This window comes from Ambystoma mexicanum, chromosome 11, assembly GCF_040938575.1.
Source record: "Ambystoma mexicanum isolate Mex_15411 chromosome 11, UKY_AmexF1_1, whole genome shotgun sequence".
Classification (NCBI taxonomy): Eukaryota; Metazoa; Chordata; class Amphibia; order Caudata; family Ambystomatidae; genus Ambystoma; species Ambystoma mexicanum.
The window spans coordinates 685,679,303-685,701,773 of record NC_090934.1 but is presented as its reverse complement, the minus strand read 5'-3'; the positions used below and the strand labels follow the sequence as shown (position 1 = coordinate 685,701,773).

Below are 22,471 nucleotides of genomic sequence, written 5' to 3'. Positions count from 1 at the left end.
TTGACTTGGTGGACCAAGCTATTCTGTGGCAAAGGCTGCTGGTATTGGGAACATCAAAGGGTTTGTTGGATTTAATCATTCACTTATACTCCAATATCAAGAAGAGGGTGCAGCTAAATTCAGAAGGTCTTAAGGTGGTGCCATGCCAGCTATATGGTTTGTAATTTTTCCCACTTAACTTAATAGACTATTTAAAAGTCGTGGAGGGTGTTGTTTGGAGGAGTGTATTGTTCTACATTCCTATATTTGTACCTATTGAGTTAATTTGTTATGAATTTGGATTGCAGTCCCTGAAAAGCTGTATGCAATGGAAAAGATTATCGCTATTGCGAAAGTGTATTACATCAAAAAAGGACGCTCTGCATTCAATATTTGGTGATAACATTCCTGTGGTTTTCATGCTAGAACTTAGAACTGATGCTGAATCTGTTTTGCAGAATCTGGGATCATCTATACAAATTCTGATCCAGAATCCAAATAAGGTCAAGAAGTTAGTTAGAGCAAATGATTGGTGCAAAAATAACGCAGTGATTCTGAATACTAAATTATACTCTCAAACAGTCTCTTTCTTGAAATGGTATCCGAACCAGAGTCTTATATAAGAAAAAAAACGCGGCAGATTTTTCAGAAATAGCTTTATGCGTCATCGGTTTAATGTTATGAGAACCCAGGAGATTGTAAATATTCGATATCCGAGTTTGGGTAGCTGGAAATACTGTTGATTAAGTGGTGAGGAGGAGACTTTATTTTATTTATTGCTTGTTTGTCCTACTCTGCTTCCCCAAAGAATACTTTATTTTTCGGATTTTGTGAATAATATCAATCAAGTGTATAGAGAGCAATTATGGTTACACATGCTTTATGGCGACTCAATTGTATTAAAAATTTGATTAATTGCTTTCTTAAAAAAAGTTCTGTGACATAACACGAAGAGGATTTTAGTTTTGTGAAGACATTTTAAATGGAGAATATGTTGTGTTTCCTTTTATACCATCTATTCTTAAAGAGCTTAATTTGACTTATTCGTTTTTTTTTATCTTAATCATCTCTGTAAGTATGAATTTCTGATTATATGAATTTGAATTTATATGACATTTTTTGTAAAGGTTTAAATAAACCAAAACAATAAATAAAAAAATAAAAATAAAAAAAACTAAGCCCCCTTAGGTGCAGGCAATAAAGGAGGGCAGCAGCAGACGGAGTAGTTTTCCTACCTAGACTTGGCGGCAGAAGCTAAGATCCGAAGTGAGTCAGGACGCCAGGACCACAGTGGGGTGTAAATTGAATGCCGATTCCGAGAGGGTCTCCAATCCTAGAGTCTTCAGCTGCAGAGGTCATGCAGTGGAAAGCGCACCATTTAGCAGTTTTTCCCAGTGTCTGACAAGCACCGGTGGCAGGCGAGCTCTGTGTAGCTGTGGGAGCCAGGATAGCTCTGATAATGACAGATGCGGTCTGTGGGAAGTTACAGCGAGGTTGCCGGGCCACGTAGGGAAACCGAAGCAGAAGACCTGGAGGCAGCGAGGTGAAAAGACGCACACGCCGGTGTTCTGCTCAATTTATGCTTAGTTCAAAATGGCACGGGAGCACAATGCATTCTGGGAGTGCTCGGAGCCATGTTGGATATTTACTTCACTCCGCGGTGAAAGGCTGCACACATTTTGCTGAAGTGTTAGATTCACAGTGCTGAGACAAACATGCTTTTTTCAAACTTGGTATGCAGTCAAGGCCATTTCTGCTGGGAAACTGTTCTCCGTGGAGCATGTTTTTAGAGCAGGGAGGCCCTGCATTCCTTGGGGGGAGGGAGCTCTCGATTGACCCAGCTGGCAACCGACGGCTGTCCCTCAACTGCGCAGGTGCAATTCCAGGAGGTTCGAGAATTAACTCCTTTGTTTGGAGTGCCTATATAGGCGGAAACCTGGAGGAGTCAGGTGAGACTTCAGCCAGAGAAGGACACTCCGTCTGGCCTTCCTGTGAGCTGTAGCACTCTCTTCCTGGCTGTCCCCCCGGAGTCTTCCAGCCGCTTCTGGACGAGATGAGGACAAAATTTACGCTCACGGTGATGTATTTCTTTTGCTTTCTTTACTTATGGCCATGTTAGTTTTATGAGTTATTTCTATGTACCTGTAATCTTTGAATAAATAGCCGTAAAGAGCTGATTATCTTCTAAAGGGTGCGTGGCTGTGAATTATTGTGTCTGTCTGTTTTTTGGGTTGAAGTATTTGCTCTATAATTGCATTGGTGATTTATGGTAGTTCTGTGCGCTTTTCAGAGGAGAGGAGAGGAGAGCAATACATTATGGCGCTGTGAGCACGGTTATTTGTGATGAAGTGTTCCAAATAATCTGTTTGAACGTAGATAGGCTTTGGTTATCTTGCAAGCGAAAGTAAGTTGGCAGTGGGTGTTGAACTGTGTTAAGCTGTTTTTTTTTCCCTTTCCTTGATGGTGTGTGCGTGCTTGTGGGAGTGATTGCAGAAAGAAAAAAGAGAGCAGCAGAGAGCCTTTGAGATGGCGAAAGACACTGTGCAGCAGGTGCTCGATTTATGGCCCTTAAAGGAAGGTGAAGTGGAATTAAATGTATCTGTACAGGACAATTATGCTAACTGGAGTGTGTGGCAGAAACAAGACAGAAAACGTGTGCCATTAGGGTTTTGGAGTCGTAAGTTGCCTGATGCCGGTAACTCATATACTCCGTTTGAGAAACAATTGCTGGCATGTTATTGGGCTCTTGTTGATACTGAGCAAATGACAGTGGGCCATGATGTATTGATGAGGCCAGAAATACCAATCATGCAATGGGTACTGAGGACATGCTCAAGAAACCAGCATAATTAAATGGAAATGGTACATTCAAGAAAGAGCCAAATCAGGAAAGAGTAGAGTGGCAAAATTACATGAACAAGTAGCCAACATACCGCCCTCAGATTACATACCACCGAAGTGCCTGAAAAACGTGAGTCTCCTGTGAAATGGGGAGTACCTTACAGCGATTTGACCGTGGAACAAACAGAGCATGCTTGGTTCACGGATGGTTCAGCCCGATACGTGGGAACTGAGCGGTACTGGAAAGCAGTGTCGTACAATCCCAAAACCAAAAAGATGTTGACAACGACAGGGAAAGGAAAGAGCAGTCAGTTCGCAGAACTTTACGCAGTTTACCAAGCATTGAAACAAGAAACCCCTGGTCAATGTTATGTGTACACAGATTCATGGTCAGTGGCAAATGGATTGGCAGTGTGGTTGCCAATTTGGCAAAAGAATGGATGGAAAATTAATTCAAAAGAGTTGTGGGGAAAAGAACTGTGGCAAGATATTGCAGGGATGTTGTTACAAAGTGAAGTCACTGTATATCATGTAGACGCGCATTGTGCCACAGATTCATTAGAAGAACGTTGGTTTAATTCTGTTGCAGATGAACACACCAAGATTGCCTCAGTGGATGCAGAGGCTTGGGATGACGATATGGAGGGTTTGGCCAAATGGGCCCATCAGAAATGTGGGCACCTTGGAGAAAAGGCTACTATCAGGTGGGCACAAGCTCGAGGCATTAGTCTTCCTTTAGAACTAGTGAAAACCATTATTTTGCAGTGTCCCGTGTGCCAACACCAATTGCATAGACCTATACCTCAAATTGTTTGAGGCACAGTGAGAAGAGGAAAATTACCAGGTCAAATTTGGCAGATTGATTATATTGGTCCTATGCCAATCAGCAGAGGTTGTCAGTATGCATGCACTATTGTAGATACATACTCGGGATATTTGATGGTTTTGCCATGCAAACGTGCAACCCAATTGAACACCATCAGACTGGTAGACCAGATCATATTACATTATGGAGTGCCCTTACAGATTCAAATTGACAATGGGTCGCATTTCAAAGGCAAATTAGTCCAGGAATTGTGTCAGGAAAAAAGCATTGAGTGGATATACCATATACCCTACCACTCAGCTGCAGCAGGGCTAATTGAATGAATGAATGGGTTACTGAAAGAACAGTTGCGCAAATCTGGAGACGGTAGTCTAGCAGGCTGGCGTGATCTTGTGTTTGATGCGGTGCAGGTGTTGAACAATAGACCTGTGTATGAACATGAAACTCCGTTGATGCGATTAATGACTCCTACTTTGCAGGTTCAACCCAATTCAGTCCGAGAAACACTATTGTAGTGGGAAATTACACCAGGTTCTTTAGCTCCCTATCGAGCAACCCCAGAGTCAGCAGGGGTAGACTTGCATTCGAATGAAGAAATCAGATTAGACCCAAGAGGAATGGTTGTAATTGAAACAGGGATTGGAGTACAGATTCCCCCAGAGAATATGGGATGGATTGCCCCTAGATCTGGACTAGCATTGAAGGGAGTTCAAGTGTTGGGAGGGGTAATTGATGCTGATTACCAAGGCAAGATTAAAGTCATCATAATGAATAGTGGGGATCAATTGGTATCAATCCACAAAGGTGATCGAGTGGCCCAACTGATAGTCACTCCTATTAACTTGTCCGTGGGTTAAAAAAGGGGAGCCTCCTACAGTGTTGACTACCCGTGGGGATTGCGGTTTTGGCTCTTCAGACAGCATGATACCGGGTGCAAAGGTGTGGGTGGAACAGCCAAGTGGTCCACCAGTGCCAGCAGATGTCATTGCATCAGGCACAGATCAAGTGGTTTTAGTCATGGAGCCAGGTAGAAGGAAATGGCAATATGTCCCCGCCGACAAATGTTACCTAAGAGAGTGATGTGCAACACTGATATCTCTTTTCTGGGTTTGCTTTGTAGATCCTGGGTCTGGTTGGTGTGACTGTGGCACTAAATGGACTCCATTTGGACGGATTAAAAAGTCTTCTGCCACCAGTGAACAATGTTACATCTGGGCCAGTGATCAAGGGGATACTGATAGTGATGAATAATGTTGTCCCCAAGCAACCCTATGCCAGTGCCGACAAGCCCGCCAGACCGAAGACATGGATCCGTGAATTGTGACAAACACATCAGGAGCAAGTGAAAACAACCTTGATGCCCGTTGTACAGGAGCCCTTTGTAGGACGGAGGAAACACTCTCCTATGATCACTCAAGAAGAAAATATGTGGGTCTACTTAGCATAGCAAGTGCTAAACATATCACATTTCTGTTTATCTGATGTACCCAATGCTGAAGCTTTATTGACTACATGTTTAGTAGCGGTGATAACGCCTGTTCCGGTTTTAAAGCATATTTTCGGCATCACACATAATGATTCTTTAGTTCAAGACTCAGACATTAGACAATCTTTTTCAGTCTACGAATATTGCCGCTTCTGCCAAGAAACCGACAAGAAGTGGAGAAATCTGACACGTGTGATCACGTACAATGTAACCCAAGGTGATGTATGTTATATTATGACGTGCAAAGCACAAGAGATTGGTAAATGTAGACAAATAGAGTTAACTGATCAATACAACCACACCACATTCGAGAGGAGACCGTTCACGAATGTCACGCAAATGTACCAGTGTAAATAACACTATGTCTTGCAATCATACAGTAATAACTACTAGTCATTTGAATCATGTGAAACTTCCAACAGGATGGCTCTTTTCATGTGGTAACATTACATATACTTATATTCCAGCTAACATTTCTGGAGGTCCATGTGCTTTGACTCGATTAGGACTAATGATGTTTCCTTTACACTCAGCGATAACTTGAGGTAAAAGGTCAACCTTTGAATCTATGGGATTATCTCCTGACTGTGATTCGCATGTACATTTGCTATCAGAAGCTGAGGTTTTAGCATTAACCCTTTCATTAGTAGGTGTTTGGGGTTTAGCTGCTGGAGGTTACAGATTTTTGATGAAATTAGCGTGTTTAGTAGTTGAGTCTTAATCATACTTTGCAAGCTTTAGAAGAGTTGCTCCTTGATAGTCAAGTTATTAGAAAAGCTACTTTGCAGAACAGAGCTGCTGTTGATTACTTATTGCTGAAACATAATTTAGGGTGTAATGCCTTTGAAGGTATGTGTTGCTTCAATTTGAGTGACCAATCACGACCCATTGAAAGTCATATTAGAGGTTTGAGGGATCTCATTTCTCAAGTATCTCAAAATCAAAACAGAAACTGGTGGGATTGGTTATTTTCATGGATACCTGATATTGGGGGTACACTACGTTATATTTTTGCTTGCATTTGTATTATATTGTCTATTATAATTGCTTGTTGTTGTTGCCTTCAATGTGTTCCCAATTTAGTTTTAACATTTCGTAGGTTTCAGAGACCAGTTCCAGTGCCACCTGGCTACGGAAGATAAATATCCAAAGGGTGGAGATGTTCTGCTCAATTTATGCTTAGTTCAAAATGGCGCGGGAGCACAATGCATTCTGGGAGTGCTCGGAGCCATGTTGGATATTTACTTCACTCTGCGGTGAAAGGCTGCACACATTTTGCTGAAGTGTTAGATTCACAGTGCTGAGACAAACATGCTTTTTTCAAACTTGGTATGCAGTCAAGGCCATTTCTGCTGGGAAACTGTTCTCTGTGGAGCATGTTTTTAGAGCAGGGAGGCCCTGCTTTCCTTGGGGGGGAGCTCTCGATTGACCCAGCTGGCAACTGACACTGTCCCTCAACTGCGCAGGTGCAATTCCAGAAGGTTCGAGAATTAACTCCTTTTTTTTGAGTGCCTATATAGGCGAAAACCTGGGGGAGTCAGGTGAGACTTCTGCCAGAGAAGGACGCTCCGTCTGGCCTTCCTGTGAGCTGTAGCACTCTCTTCCTGGCTGTCCCCCTGGAGTCTTCCAGCCGCTTCGGGACAAGATGAGGACAATATTTACGCTCACGGTGATGCATTTCTTTTGCTTTCTTTACTTATGGCCATGTTAGTTTTATGAGTTATTTCTATGTACCTGTAATCTTTGAATAAATAGCCGTAAAGAGCTGATTATCTTCTAAAGGGTGCGTGGCTGTGAATTATTGTGTCCGTCTGTTTTTTGGGTTGAAGTATTTGCTCTATAATTGCATTGGTGATTTATGGCAGTTCCGTGCACTTTTCAGAGGAGAGCAATACAGCCGGACATGGCGAGTTCACCATTACATTGTGACCCAGGAGCTCTCCGTAACCACTCCCTGGCAGAGTCCAGGGATCTGAACCCCAGAAATAAGAGAAACAAAATAACGCTAAAGAGGCAGAAGGTTTTATATATATATTTTTTTTTTAAATACCCAACTGATGTAAAGCAGGTTAATTATTCAGTTGTAAACCAAGCTGATTTAAAAAGGTGCAGATAACAAAATAGGACTATCATACCAGAAGAGTGCGATTGTGACACTGTGGGGAATAATAAGAGCCAACGACAAGAAAGGGCAATATCCATAGAAGAGAAGATCAACCATCTTGCCAATGCCAAAAGAGAAATAGATCTAGGCAATTAAGAAAGAACTTGAATTGCCCAAGCCAAAAGAAGGCAGTTCAGAATGTACCATATGAAAAGGAGGCTCCAAGAGGAAATGGCTTAAACCCACATTGCCAAAGCCCAAAGAAGTGTGCAAGTGAAACCGAATCTTGATCAGCAGTTGGTTAATGTGAAAGGGAAGAAACAAGTGATCAAGACAAGTCCTAGTTTCACCTACCTAGGCTTTCATTTTAGTGCACAACCAGACCTGTAGAACATCCAAGAGATTTTATTACAAAAAGCATCCTTGCTGCTGAATCAAGTTATTAAAATAGATCAAAAAGGTAGGCTATTTTCCCTTAAACCAGCATTTATATCCTAAGAGGGTAAAATTGTTCCCAAACTTACATATGGCCTTGAACTATATGATGAGGTTATATTTAAACTACCGGATCGGATTGAGGCCAAGCTTAGGTGTAAAGTATTGATGGTACCCAATGTGATCCCTTTAGCAGCCATTAGATTTGAGCTGGGAATTACCTCACTAAGAGCACGTGTTGATTGGCGCATGCTACTTTTATTTTGTAAATTGATTTCTCCCATCACTGATTCCTTATAAAATGTTGTGGGATTAGCGCTTAATAGTGCAGCGAGCTCTACAAGGAACTCACTGTTCTTAGTCCGATTTGGTCAGAAATGTGAAGCAATACTGTCTGAAATTTCTATGGACAAAGATACGAATGGAAAACCCGACTAAAGTCAAAAGAGCTCTGTTCGACCAAGACTGGGTCACTATGACTGAATTATCCCATTCCTACCAATCTATGAGACATTTGTCTCATGAACATAAAATACGGGGGAGGTTGCCCTTCTTGTTGACAGAGTTTCCAAATCTTTTTTATAGAAAAATCATGCTAAAGTTTTGTTAGAACTAGCTCCAAACAAAGGGAATTTTACTCAGAAAAAAAACTATTTCTCAATTTAATAGTGGTTGTAGATTTTGTAATGTATCAACCGAAATAACTAAGCATCTGATGTTATTCTGTAATGTCCTGATTGAACGTAGGAAGAAGTTTTTGGGGAAAACACCAATTGAATCGCATTGTATTGCCAGATGAAATTGTATGGATGAGATGCCCGAAAATCCAGAATGTCTCGGAATGCCTATTGGTGGCTGCTTTTATTAAGGAGTATGAATTTGATGTAACTATTGTGGCTGATCGAACTCACTCATTTGAATTGTATGTTAAATTAATGTGATTTGCTATGGACAACTGTTTCTGTTTTATTCTCTCCATCCAGAATGGAACTATTTCAGTTTTTATGATGCCGATTTTTTATTTTCTTCACTTTTTTCTATGATGAAAAGTATTGATTTGATGTTTTCTGCTTTTTGGAAAAATTTTTCTTAAAAGGAAAGTTCCGGGACTTTTTTTTTTATTGTCCCTACGGTTCGGCCATGTGTTTTTAAGCATACATCGGTAGATCGTAGAAAACTTTCCTATGGACCTTACCCGACTTTTCGTCCATTAACGCACTCGAAATCAGCCGCCATTTTCTGATAATCCTATCATTTCCCCCCATCGCCCTGGCTGACCTGCTTTTGCGGCACTAAATCAAATCCCCCGCCCCTGAGCCTGACATCAGCAGACGCGTACTGCCCATTTCGCAACGCCAAAGCACGTTTCGTGTCAACAATCGCTGCGCCTCAGCTAATGAAGTGTCGCCATGGAAATGGCAGGACGCCTCTTTCCTCAATAAGTATAAACACACCGTTTCACAACACACAGCAGCAGATTTTCGATTCCATTCCTCTCTCTGTGTTAATTTGAGTATTCTGTGACTCGTTTCTGTGCTCTGGTCAGCTACCTTCGCCGCTTCTAGGCCTTGTGAACACCTGTACCATCTCTGTAAATTATTTTACTTTCTTTACCACACAATGGCTACAATAATGCCGTATATGTACGAGCCCGAGTACACCGAGGAGGAACTACTGGAAAGGCAAGCACGAGAAAACGATGGGGATTCGGACGGCAGTTGGGAGGACCAGTCAACGGATGAAGAGCCTGGACCATGTCGCATGGACGGCGTCTCCACCTGGTGCACGTGCAATCGGTGCGAGCTAATGCCAACTGAGGAGGAGAACTGCTGCTGCCGTGAAAATTCCGGGTGCTTGGCCTACATTTCGGAAGGCGAGCCAAGTCCGCAATGCATCACCGAGCTGCCAGAGTTCAGGGAAGCCTGCCTCTCACGGACCGTGTTGAGGATGATGATGGTGCTTATGCACGAACTTCGCGGCACTGTTCGTCCGCGTAATCCGAGTAACGAGTAAGTATACTCTGGTTTTGATGTCAGTGATGCCACTACTATTTCATGGTCATCTCCCACATATAAAATTACATCTACATATCATTCGAATGCATGTAAATTGGTTCCATATTGTGCATTTTCTAGATAGAATTTTTTTCAAAGCAGAATGACATTTTTTACCTGAATCGACAGTGATAAGAAAGTTTTGTCATTTTAATACAGTTTGCATCTTTCTTTTTCACAGGTGGTACAGGCTGGTGGCCTATCGTTGCTTCACTTGGTGGCTTCACGGGAGGCTCGGACACCGCGTTCGGAGAGTAATACCTGCCTGTGCGGTACTTGCCATTAGACAACATTTCCCCAGCGACAGTGGACAATACCGCGGATTTTCCCTGGATGTGCTGCAACCGGAACTTTACAATGTGTAATTTTTATTATTTATGTTCAATTGAAATTAAGATCTAAAATAAAACCCAACATATATTTTAACAATGGTTGTTTTGATTTTTTAAATGAATCTAGTGTGTCTCCATTGAATAGTCTTCCTGTGCCTTGTCTTGTCACACCACATGTCTCCGGCCAGCATCCTCCCTCACGCTGGCCGCCCACCTTCAATCCACATAACCGTTGAACCCATATGCAGCAGACACCCATATATTCTCCTGGGAGGGTGAGGTATTAATAAACTCACCCCCCTGCCTTCCATGTACTAGATCCTGCAGCCTGCCTCTTACATGCAGTTAGATGGCCTCTCCTTGGTGAGGCCCTGCGGCAAACGAGTCTTGTCTGCACGACCACCGCCCCAATCCACCCCCAGCCCTATCAAAGGCAGTTCGCACCGGGGTACTTGTGCTGGCAAGTGGAGCTGTCAGGGAGCGATAAAGGCCAAGAGGTGCCAAAGACCATGTACACTTCAAAGTGGTCTATAGAGCATGGGTTGTTGTTCCCATGTCTACCTCCAGACCCTGTGTCTCCTGCCGAGCATCCCCCCTCACGCGGGACGCCCCCCTGCAAACTGCATAATGCCACGACATATACACGTCATTCATTCACAAACACACCCCTGTTTCGAATTCTTTATAACCCACTTCATATTTCTAATGAGAACTTCTTTGCGCTTTGCTAGTCAACCCGTGAAGGTGCTGGTTGTCTGCTCTTCGTCTCTGTGAACTTCTGTGACCACTTCGAGCAAACTCATCAGTTTGCAACCTGTGAACTGCTCCCTGTTCTACGACAAGAAACTACTCTAATCCCTGCATCTAACTGTTTGTTCGTCAAGGTAAGGCCATGTACCATAATCATTTTGCGTCCAATTTTTTAATTTATATCTATTTGCTAGTAGTCATCAAATTGCATCCATGTTTTCTTTTCGTTCAAGACAGTACATGCAATGAACTAGTCACATGTTCTGAGTTTAGTCAAATTATTTTTCTATTTTTTTAAAGTTATTCAAATACTTATCCGCATGTGAATAACGTGTATAGTTCCAAGAACCAAAACGAACCTTGCATTGAACCTTTTATGTGTCATTTAATTTTTTAACACATGGTATTCATAGAGAATTGTTGATCTTTACTTTTCAGAACTTTCCACAATGCCTGCCTGTTCCATTGGCGGTTGCCCTTCGAAGACCCATAATAAATCTGAAGGTACTATAATGCATGTTTTCCCTAAGACAATAGATCAGATAAGAGAATGGGTCCGATATTGCGGATATCCACCGTCTGAACTTGAAAGTAGAATCCTAGAAGTCTTTGCGGACAAGAGGGGTGATCGATACCGCATCTGCAGCAGGCACTTTAGCTCAGACATGTACTCCACATCATTGCTAATAAAGAAGAACACACCGCGAGCCAGGCGAAAATTGCTCCCAACCGCTATTCCCACTCTATTCGTCCACATCCCTCCACTGGTGAGTCAAGTTTACGGATTTAGCTCTCGGCCTTGCGGTAGTGTGTAGCATTAGCTAACAATAATTTCCCCATTTATGTTTCCACTCAATATGAAGGCGGAAGATTCTCCATCCGTGTCGTTATTGCAGTCATCAGCCACTTCAAGCGCCTATCGGGTAATCTTACTTAGCTATTCTGCCACTGACTTGTTTTAGGCATGTAAATCAATAGTTTTAATTTATCGTGTAATTATTCTACCTAATGGTACACCCTAGAACTCGTCCTCTAGTCTTTCTTTTCAGTTATAATTATTGTTATCCAAAATAATGCAAGTACTGTCTTTCAGGGAGATGCTGAGGAGTCCAACGCATTGATGACAACCGTTGATGTCACTCAGATGCTCTAGGTACGTTTCCGGACAGTTCCATCGATGTCGATCATCAGATCTTGCATTCATGTAGCGTGATTGTTACACACAATGTTTCTTTCGTTTTTAGCCATTGATATGTCCTTCTGTCGTCGCCCTCCTATGTGTCTTCTTTTTTCAATATTGTGTTCATTACTAATGAAAGTCCTATGTTTCAGGGAGTCGATGGAGCATTAGTCCAAGAAGAAGGGGGAGCATGCAGTTACGGGTCGGCGCAACAGCTTGCAGAAGTGTGCACCACAGTTACATCGTCCCTTGATGTTCTTATGCATTTCGAGGTATGGATACTGACAGTTCGATCAAGCGAAATCATATGACGTGATTACATCCCCTATACTTCCTTCTTTATTAACGCAAGTACTATGTTTCAGGGAGATGACGGAGCTTCTTCTACAAGAACATCACCCCTAGTAGTTGATGCAGATCTCTGGGTGGTGACACTTCCAACGATCGAGCAAATCGAATCATATTTAGATATCCATTATTTATTTTAGACAACTGATCATTTGTGCAGGTCTATTTAGATGAGCCGTTGACGCCTGCACAAAGTGTATGTTCTTTTTAACAAAATAGAAAACCATACTAATGCAATTACTGTGTTTCAGGGAGTTACTGAAGCATCATCTTCAATAATATCATCAATGGAAGTCTATGAGGAGCCCGAGGTATGGATCTTGACAGTTCCATCTAACTAGATCAACAATGCGCGAATAATTGTCGTTTGAATGTTCTACACAAAGCGTTCATTCGTGTTTTGCTATTGAGATGTACGTGGGTATTGGTCCCCAAGTACATTTTGTGTTTTCAATATTATTATACATACTAATGAAAGTTCTATGTTTCAGGGAGTCGATGGAGCGTCAGTGCGTGATGGATGTGCTTATCATGAAAATATAGTCGTTGTAGCGCAAGAGGAAGTGGAGACATGCACACACGAGTCGGAGCAACAGCGTCCTGATGTTGAAGTTCGAGGCAAGAAAGTTTCAAAGAAAAGAAAGCAAAAGAAGGTTAGTGTCCTGGTCACCATATTATGTTGTTTTTCACTGTTAATAGTTCAATACTGTAAGTTGTGTTTAAACTGAACATCCCTTTTCAAATCTGTCCTCTAGTTGCGAGTGGGTGTACAAACTAGATCTACACAGACAGTGAAGCGAACGAGAGATGTTGCTTGTCAAACCTTTTGGCAGGGACTTGAGACTGGAGATGCATCGTGCCAATGGGAAGAATATGAAGTGATTGACAACGGAGCTAGTGAATGTCCTCCTGGTAGTTCGGATGCAGTCGGAGATCAATTCACAGAATCCACACCCGCAAAAACTAAGAACGCGAGAAAGTTGAAGAAATTGTTTTATTCACCCATCGCCGGAGAAGGAACAGATGTTGCTATGGAAGAGAATGAAGCGGACGACAATGAAACACCATCAATATCACTCAACATAGCGGAAGACGATATCAGAGATTCTACCTTTCATGTGAGTGACATGTCCTCAACGTTACAGGCCGAACCAGCTGGGATGCAGAGTGACAGTATAAGGAAAGAGGCCAAATTCATTGTATTCGATAGTTGTTTGATTGATATTATTATTCGGATGAAATGTGGGCATTCGGTTGGTGGAGAAGTATGTGGGGAGCCATTGATTAATGTGACTCGTGCAATTCGAGGCACTAACCTTAAAATACATGCCACCTGTACAAAATATCATCCTTTTTCATGGTCTGCACAACCCATGCTGGGGCAACTGCCAGCAGGCAATCTACTTTGTGCAGCGGCTGCACTTTTTAGTGGTTCAAGTTTTAAAAAGTTAGAGTCTTTCTTTCAGTTTGTGGGAATCCATTTCATTGCGAAAACTCAGTTCTACAAATACCAAACCGATTATCTATTTCCAGCCATTAGCGAAGCTTGGAGAATGGAAAAAATGTCTATTGATAGTACATTCGCGGGCAAACGGTTCAGGCTAGCCGGTGATGGACAGTGCGACAGCCCAGGATTTTCAGCCAAGTACTGCACCTACCACTTTCAGGACATGGAAAGTAAGAAAATTGTGAGTTCGGTGGTCGTGCAGGTGTCACAAAGTACATCCTCAGTGGCCATGGAGAAAGTTGGCTTTGTAGCATCATTGCAAGAACTACAATCGCGGGGAATGGTGATCGACCTGATAGCCACGGACAGACACGTTTCAATTGCCAAGACAATGAGAGAAGAGTACAAAAATATAAATCACCAATTTGACGTATGGCATCTTGCAAAAACAATCAATAAAAAAATGTCGGCTGCAGGTAAAAAAAAAGATATGCAAGGTATTTCACAGTGGTCCAAGTCAATCAGCAACCATCTTTGGTGGAGCTCAAAAACATGTGGAGGGTCGTTGGAAATTCTACTTGAAAAATGGCGGTCAGTAATGCTACACTGTAGCAACATTCACCGCTGGACCACAAACCAACATTTCCACAATTGTGAACATGGCCATTTGTCCACAGAGGAGGCACGGAAGAAGAAGTGGTTGATTCCTTCATCACCCACTCACAAAGCCATTGAAAAGATTGTATTTGATAAAACTATAACAAGAGATTTGAGGGGACTCACGGAATTCTGCCACACAGGAGATTTGGAGGTGTTCCACAATATGTGCCTAAAGTACAGGCCAAAACGATTGCATTTTGGCATGGAGGGCATGATAAATTGGACTCTTCTAGCGGTCTTGACACATAACCATAATGTTGGCCGTCAACAAAGTAGGACGACCGGAACTTTAGGGACGCTTCGCTACAATAAGGCCTTCACTAAAAGAAGTAAACAATGGGTGATCAAACCAGTGTTTGAGGATATGCAATATGAGTTTATTGAGAGACTTATTGTTGATGTCCTAGATAGGCACATACATGGAGTTGTGAACGAACCTGTGCAGGGGACAACTGCATTGCCACCCAACATTGCCTCTGTTCCATGTCCACCTAAAGCAGAGCTCATTGAGAAATACACATCACGGTTTAAATGATTGTAATTTGATTGTTCTCTCGAGTCTCCTCATGTTGCAGGCCCATTGAATATGTTTATCTATGTAATGTGTAAATAAAAGTGATTGCTCAGTGTACATGCAATGTGTCTCTCCACCCTTGCCCCTCCCTTCACCGTGCAGTAGTGCGAACCACCCGGGTGTCACCTGTGACTTTGCTCTCGAGTCTCCTCATGTCGCAGGCACATTGAATATGTGTAGCAAAGTATTGTGTATATAAAAGTGATTGCTCAGTGTACATGCAATGTGTCTATCCAACCTTGCTCATTTGTGCATTAAATTAAACCAAACAGTAATATAAATCCTTTTTCAAAAAATATAGAATGTCTCCGTATTTATGGTTCTCTGGAGCTGCAAAGCACGCAGACAAAATGCAAAGATGGAGTGTAAATTTCAAGTCCTGTGAGATGGCCTTACACTGAATGTAGCTAACTAGGAATGTGTGCTCGTTCAAAGTGAAGGTCAGCTGCTTTGATTTTTTGCTCGGGTGCCGGAATGGCCCACAACTCAGTATAAGGTTCTATTGTTATTTGACCTTGACAGGCCGGGACCATCCCGAAAGACTTCTTTTTGGGGGTGTGGTGCAATAACGTAAACGATAATGAATATAATTTCAGAAACAAAAGCCATTTAATGTTCGTTCATTAGAAGAAATAACGTCGACATAGAAGGAGTGGTATTTCGGGGCTGCCCTACGCACAGACACAATGGAAAATGCAAATATAATGTAAGTAACTCTTTAGATGAGTTTATACCGCAATTTAATTACTATACAGTAGCTTTAAAGACGGGTTAAGTTGTACTTGTTCGTTCTGTGTGGCATATTGTTTTGTACCGCGCACTATCTTGAGGAGAACCATCTCCTTTTACGGAAGCACCTCAAAACCTTCCTCTTTGCTTCTGCTTTCTCTCTCCCTCTCCCCTGCTACAACTGGTCCACTGTCTGAGACCTCGGTCCTGGGCCCTTCCACTCTCCACCTGCACTGCCTCCCTGTCAACCCCTGCACTGGGGGACTGTCTCAGTATCCTACAGCCCCCCCCCTTGACGTATAATACCCAGTTGCACTGTCCTAGCTATGAAATAATTTCCCGACCTAATATATAAAATGAATAATTTTAATAAAGATCTGATGGTGAGACTAATTTAATTTTTTATGTTTTTAAAACAGGTACATCCTTCATTATTGTATGTGTCACAAGTACCAGACACCGGCGGATGGCTTTTATAACCGCCAGGTGCTTCTCCGCATGAACAACGTTACCACCCAGACCATTTTATGGGACGATCGCCAAGTACAAGTATGCCCTTACGCGGTACTAACGGCTAGTTGCAACATACAGACCGTTGTGGTGGCCTAGTGCCTCGTTGTTGGAACAGCCATGCGATTATCAGTGCGACCGAAGAGCTTATTTTATCGTAATCCAACACCCTGTGTACTGCACACGAACATTGCTTGCCTCAAGACGAACTATTTTGGATCGACAGCAAAGAAAAATGCAAATCGCTGAATATTCTCTAAACATTTGATGTCCAATAAATGTACTTTGCCAAATGTACAATCTTGCCGTTTGCTTTTAAACCACAGTTTCATATTCCGAATTGTGGCGCTGTTTTGTGAGATGATCTAAGACCCTGTGTACAGCAAAGGAACATCGCGTGCCTCAAAACAAACTTTTTGGAACGTGAGCAAATAAAAATGCAAATCGCTGAATATTCTCTAAACATTTGATGTCAAATAAATGTACTTTACCAAATTTACAATCTTGCGGTTTGATTTAAAAGTACAGTTTCATATTCCGAATTGTGGCGCGCTGTGTTGTGAGCTAATCTGTGTTGGTTTCCGGGTTCTGTGTGGAGTCGCGTAGAAGACATCTGGGCGCGTTTGCCTACGCAGCACAGTCACGTCACGGATTGAGGCGGGGAATATGAATGTTTTGATAAAGTCCGTTTCAGGGGCGGGGGATTTGATTTAGTGCCGCAAAAGCAGGTGAGCCAGGTCGATGGGGGGAAATTATAGGATTATCAGAAAATGGCGGCTGATTTCGAGTGCGTTAATGGACGAAAAGTCGGGTAAGGTCCATAGGAAAGTTTTCTACGATCTACCGATTTATGCTTAAAAACACATGGCCGAACCGTAGGGACAATAAAAAAAAAGTCCCGGAACTATCCTTTAAACCAAATACAAATAAATTAAAAAAAAGCTGTCTTGTATGGTCTGCTGTTCCTAAACCATCACACAGGGTCAATATGAAGACTTTATAAAAGACCAGTGAAGGATTTTTTGAGTTCCCATTGAGACACAGAAAGGGATCGGCACTCACATCTCAGGACAGGCGCAACCACTTTATCAGGGGCCTTACAGCGTTGCTTTTACTGAACAAATACAGTTAAAACCCAATTAAAACGACGAAGATGCGGACTCCAGACAGGCCTCACAAAACAAGGACAGATCCCAGATATCACAAAAGACTAAAACAGCATTAACCGAGGTCTTACGGATAAGTTGGCATGCAGCAAATATATCAAAACGTTTCTGACTCATAACAGGATTCACTATTTGAGGACAGACTCCTAACGTCAGGACAACTCCTAAAACGTGGAGTGGATTTGAAATACCAATTGACTCTCCATCTGCCAAGTCCGAGCCAAGAGTGACTTAGCCAAGAGTAGACTACATATAAAGGTGAATGTTGTTGGTAACAATAGGTAAGGGGATGGAATAGTAAAAGTAGTATGAGTAAATTGAAAAAGACCTGGCACCGTGAGGTCAAAAAGGTTATCGATTAGAGTTTGTTTCACTCCATGCTAGATTTTATTTTAGTTCACGGTACGAAAGGGCGGTGTATTACATGAGAGCAGGCAATCAGAGTATAGGAATATATACGCCATCAATAGCGAGAAAATAAATAACTCAGCCTACATAGGTAGCATAGGCTAATTAGATTATCTGAAATACAGTAGAGGGGGAAAGGCCAGGTGCCTGTCCTTCTACATACACAAGCTGACACATTACTGTGCGTTGACTGTTAGCATAAGACTGCATCAAGCTGTGTTCCTTGTACAGCGCTTTACACAACAATAAGCTACCGCCCGTGGCCATGGGGGAAGAGAAAATAGTTCAGGTTACAAGCCAACAACGTTACCACCAGTGCACCCAAGAGCACCTAAGCCAGACAACCAGTTAAAGTGGAGAGAATGGGTTTGAAACTGTAGTGAATACATGCTCCAAAACGTATTCCTAAGACAAAACAAGCAGTAACGTGCACAGCGTATACACATGGAATGCTTTTGACAACAAATCTGGAGGGGCTGTGTCAGAAATGTGAATTTGCCAATACGCAGCCACGCTCAGTAAGAGACACTAAAGCATGGCATTAATGATATCCCGAATTACTAAGCCCCCGTTTGTCAGACATTCAATTTCTGTGTAATTCCTTGCCTCCCCGTCACCAACTGCCCAAAGCCCATATATTTACCAACCTATGATGTGATCGAGGGAGGGAACACCACTGGACACCAGCAGTTGCCCGTTGCGGAGCGAGGGTCTAGTACCAGGAATGGAGAGCAACTTGCTACCTCCACATCGGGGTTTTCTCTGGAAGCTAGTCGCGCTAACTTCGCCAGCAACGCCGCTCATGGAGGCCGCCATCTTTTTTCTGAGTGTTGACAGAAGAGAATCCTGGGGGCTCGATGCATCTGCCCAATCAACTAACACATTCCATGCTAAACTGGCCAATGGGGAAGGACATAATTTGAAAGGCGGAAGAAGAAGTCTACAGCAGCGTGGAGTGTTGCGGTTTGCACTCGGGTATGTACTGCTCTCAGGCATCTGCTCGTTTCAAGGTTATAATATTATCCGCGTCTTTTCACAGTATGGTTATTAAACAGAATGTTTCTGTCTAAAATTAGTCGATAACCGAACTGAACGAGGGCAACGTGAGAGCTGCGTTTACCCTTCCTTCCTGTTCTCTCGCAACAGGGTCTCTCCTTTTCTACGAGCCGCAGAGCTCTCAAGTTTGCCGTGGCCGGATGTGAAAGTCCTATTTTTTCCCCCTTGCTTCCCATTTGAAATGTAGGACAACTACAACTTGAAAGTCCACCAAAAACAGGACACCTATAGTATAGCCGTGGGAAACTTGAGAGCTCTGGAGATGTATGTCTCCTTATCTGGTTTCTCCAATGTGCTGCTTGTCAGAGGGACGCCCCAATAATCGGTAAGATTATTCTGTTCTGGGCATGGATTCGTGCTCCTCAATTCCACCTTACACTTGGCGTTGCCATCTTCGTTTGTAACATAAACCAGACTTGAAGCCCCACTAATTTGTAAGTACCCATATTACAGTTTTTAAAAGGCAATCGTCATTATGAAAATAAATAAAGTTAGGCTGAAAATTACGTTTAATTAAATTATACACCATACATTTGTATGCCTAGGAATGATGAAAAGCTGAGCTGCTTCTGATAAAATTGGATCCATTGACTGTCAAGCTGTTCAAATTTTAACAAGACGTGCATTACCCGTATTGCCAGGTCAGTAGATGATACTAATTATTTAATTTCTTAAAATGTTATCAGTTTAAGAGCATAACTCAGTGGGTAAAGACTCGGCAGCAGAGAGTTAGCTGCAGATTTCACATGAATCGCTGCAGTGGGCACGTTAACTCACCAAACCAACATTACAGAAGAAATTCGCAGGGAGAAAAGATGATAATTATTCTTTAGATCATTTTATAAAGTGCACATTAATAACATAATGGTCTTTTGCAATTTTAAAGAAACGTAATTATTGTCCAACCAACTACATTTTATAAGAGTAAGAAGTAACGCCTAAAAGCCAGTTTAAGCATATCTAGCATTACACTGGGTCTTCCCAATCCTTGGCGGCTTAGGGCAGTCATAAAATCATGTCAGATAATATTTTCCAACAGAATCGTATTCGTTTTGTCAGATGAACTAAGAGGCCGAGCTACTAGGTACACTGGCTTGTGACTGACTTTTCCCTTTTTCTCTTAGCCATTCACAGACTCGGTCTGTTATTCAATCTCCCCAGTTGTTCTTTGTTGTTGCACTTGTTACCCATATCCTACAGCAGTTTTATAGACATCTTGCTCATTTACTCAATGGTGAAGCTTAATTTTCCCAATGGAAATGCAGTTCTAAGTAAGCAGGTTTGAACGTTTATGCGAGACTGGAGGTCATGAATGGTGTAACTTTCACTTGAAATTGGTTAACTAAATAGAATCTTTAAGCATTGAGAAGTGGTCCCACAATAGGCCTGACAACTCCCATCCAACCATGGCTGTTCTTTCAACAGCAGTTTACGTTCTGGGACTTGTAATTAATCTTTTTCCAAATTTGTTTACTGTAAATCAAATGCAAATTAACATTAGTTAAAAAGCTAATCCTGATCACTGGTTTGCTTCTTTCTCTTCTGCCTCCTTACTCCATATGGTGGTTGTCAATCAGAGATGTATTTTCTCTCATGCCATATCGGTCAGTGTGAGTGGTCCATCCTGTGCAGTGTTTCTATGGGATCTATGTGACTTTTATGTGACTTTTTTTTTAAATGCATTTTGCGCATATATATGTCCCCCTCAACCATACCCTCCTCCACCCCCCACATTTGCTATTACCCTTACCCATTCCCCTCCCCCACACATGCAGCGAAATGCGGTGTTCTCCATTCGGCATTTTCGTCCTCGGGAATTTCTACTTCAATACCTATCTATGCATTTATGGTATTCGTAGTTTAGATTTACATTTATCATTGTGGATCAGTAAGTGGCCGAATGTAAAAAAAAAAGGAGGCAGGCATGTAACACTACAACAACGTGGTGTCTGCCACCTGCTGTATTCTGGTTAAATTACTAATATAAGCATTGCTTGCTTTTCTCATCATTGAAAACGGGCACCCAGCATATTGTTTGACCCAGTAGTAAATAAAATGTGCAGTTTTTCAAAGAAAGGACATTTTGTTTTTTTGCTTTCAAACAAGCAGGTCACTTTGTAAAGGACTATACAACTACAGTTGACGTTTTCTTTCACAAATTAAGCAAAGAGCTGGTGAAACCTGTTGTCTGTACTCTGCTTTAAAATGCATATGGGCCATGCATTAGCAGTTTGCATGAAGAGTTTGAAGATTGCATATGAAAGTGTCACTGAAGGTGAACTTTCCCCATGAGACATTTTTCATTCATTGCTGTATATTGGATTGCCCTTATCTGACAGTAGAGTTGTAAATCCCAGCTCCAAGGCGTTGCCTAGAATTGAAATGTAATTGAGAGCCTGGCAGGAAGCCCATTCATGACAGCTCTGGCTGTTACACACCTTAAAACCATTCAGGGCGCTTCTGCTGCTATGCCTCTGGCTTCTGAGTCTTGAGACTCCGACTGGCATCCCACACGATGGAGAACATCTGGATGTATTGTCCGTGAACCGGACAACAGACCAAACTCTAAATCAAGCAGACGGCAACTCTACTCACACTTGTCCGCTTCTTCAGGAAGGCCCCATCTCTGTTGGCATCCCCCGCATCTCACCAGTACATGTGATTTGTGATTGCTCCCTCCATACCCAATGATGGGGAAGCTGCCCAAACCCATCTTCCTTTAAGAACACAATGTTGTTTAGTTGTAAAAATCTGTCTTTAGTAAACGGTTGCCCCATATAGGTTGCAAGGTTCTTTTGTATGTTTGCATTTCCCATTATGAATCCAGGGCTTAAACTATCAGAATTAAAAGCAATATAAAAGAAAATACACATCATAACTTTTGAAATCTCTTCTTACATGAAGTTTTGAAATGTACGCGTACAATAGAAATATATCAGCTTTTGCCGAAACATATAGCTGGTGCTACACTCTGTACCATTTGATCTGAGCACACTGACAGAATGTTAAGTTGAGTTGAGTTATACCATGCAGCGTTACCATTTGCATGTCTCCAGGCGCTCACGTGGTTCTGTAAGAAAGTGGTTTTGGTAGGTTAGTGAGGGACGAGGGAATAGGATAGAGGTTGTGCTTTTCTGTTGTGTGTAGAACCAGAAGAAACTGATGTCTGTGCGAGTCAGCTTTCTAGGTGTGTTTGGGCTGTGCGCACAGGGTTTATTGTCTCCGGAAGGGCAACATCAGTGACTGGGATGTTTATTTGCAACAGTTGGTTTTTATGCTGGATGTGTGGGTTGTGCGTTTGTGAGTTGGGACTGATCCGTTTGATTGCGTGATGTATGCTGCAGAGGTGCGAGGAGCAGGAAAGTTTAGTGGTTGGTTTTATAGTTTGTTTCATAATCCGTACTGTCATTGGAACTAACTTGGGTCCTCAGTGATATTGCTGACAGTGCCTGTTTTATGTTGGTCACTGTTAGTTTAATAGCCAGGTTTTCAGTCGTTTTCTGAAGATGCAGTGGTTTCTTATCTCCTTCAGGATTGAGTTCCATAGACTGACAATTAGATGTGCGAATGTGGTTCCTCTGAATTT

At 42.3% G+C, this 22,471-nt stretch overlaps 2 protein-coding genes and 1 long non-coding RNA gene across 6 annotated transcripts in view; 2 read left to right on the top strand and 1 right to left on the bottom strand.

Annotated features, from left to right (window-relative positions):
• LOC138503660 (uncharacterized) overlaps nucleotides 1–6,874 on the top strand; it is a 501,646-nt gene extending 494,772 nt beyond the window's left edge. The window contains exon 3 of the long non-coding RNA XR_011279682.1: nucleotides 4,767–6,874. This is a non-coding gene — a long non-coding RNA (uncharacterized lncRNA). The remainder of the gene's footprint in view (nucleotides 1–4,766) is intronic.
• The window catches only part of ELP4 (elongator acetyltransferase complex subunit 4), a 1,964,259-nt gene extending 1,945,277 nt beyond the window's left edge, over nucleotides 1–18,982 (bottom strand). Inside the window, exon 1 of one of the 3 annotated variants that reach the window (XM_069623546.1) lies at nucleotides 18,477–18,982. In XM_069623546.1, the coding sequence (XP_069479647.1) occupies nucleotides 18,477–18,825 (349 nt within the window). In that variant the 5' untranslated portion in view covers nucleotides 18,826–18,982. The remainder of the gene's footprint in view (nucleotides 1–18,476) is intronic. The other 2 variants (XM_069623547.1, XM_069623545.1) reach the window with 2 other exon arrangements.
• IMMP1L (inner mitochondrial membrane peptidase subunit 1) overlaps nucleotides 18,736–22,471 on the top strand; it is a 569,671-nt gene continuing 565,935 nt past the window's right edge. The window contains exons 1-2 of one of the 2 annotated variants that reach the window (XM_069623549.1): nucleotides 18,747–18,804; nucleotides 19,431–19,526. The gene's annotated coding sequence lies outside the window, so the exon portion shown is untranslated. Of the gene's footprint in view, nucleotides 18,805–19,430; nucleotides 19,527–22,471 lie in introns of both variants that reach the window. The other variant, XM_069623548.1, reaches the window with a different exon arrangement.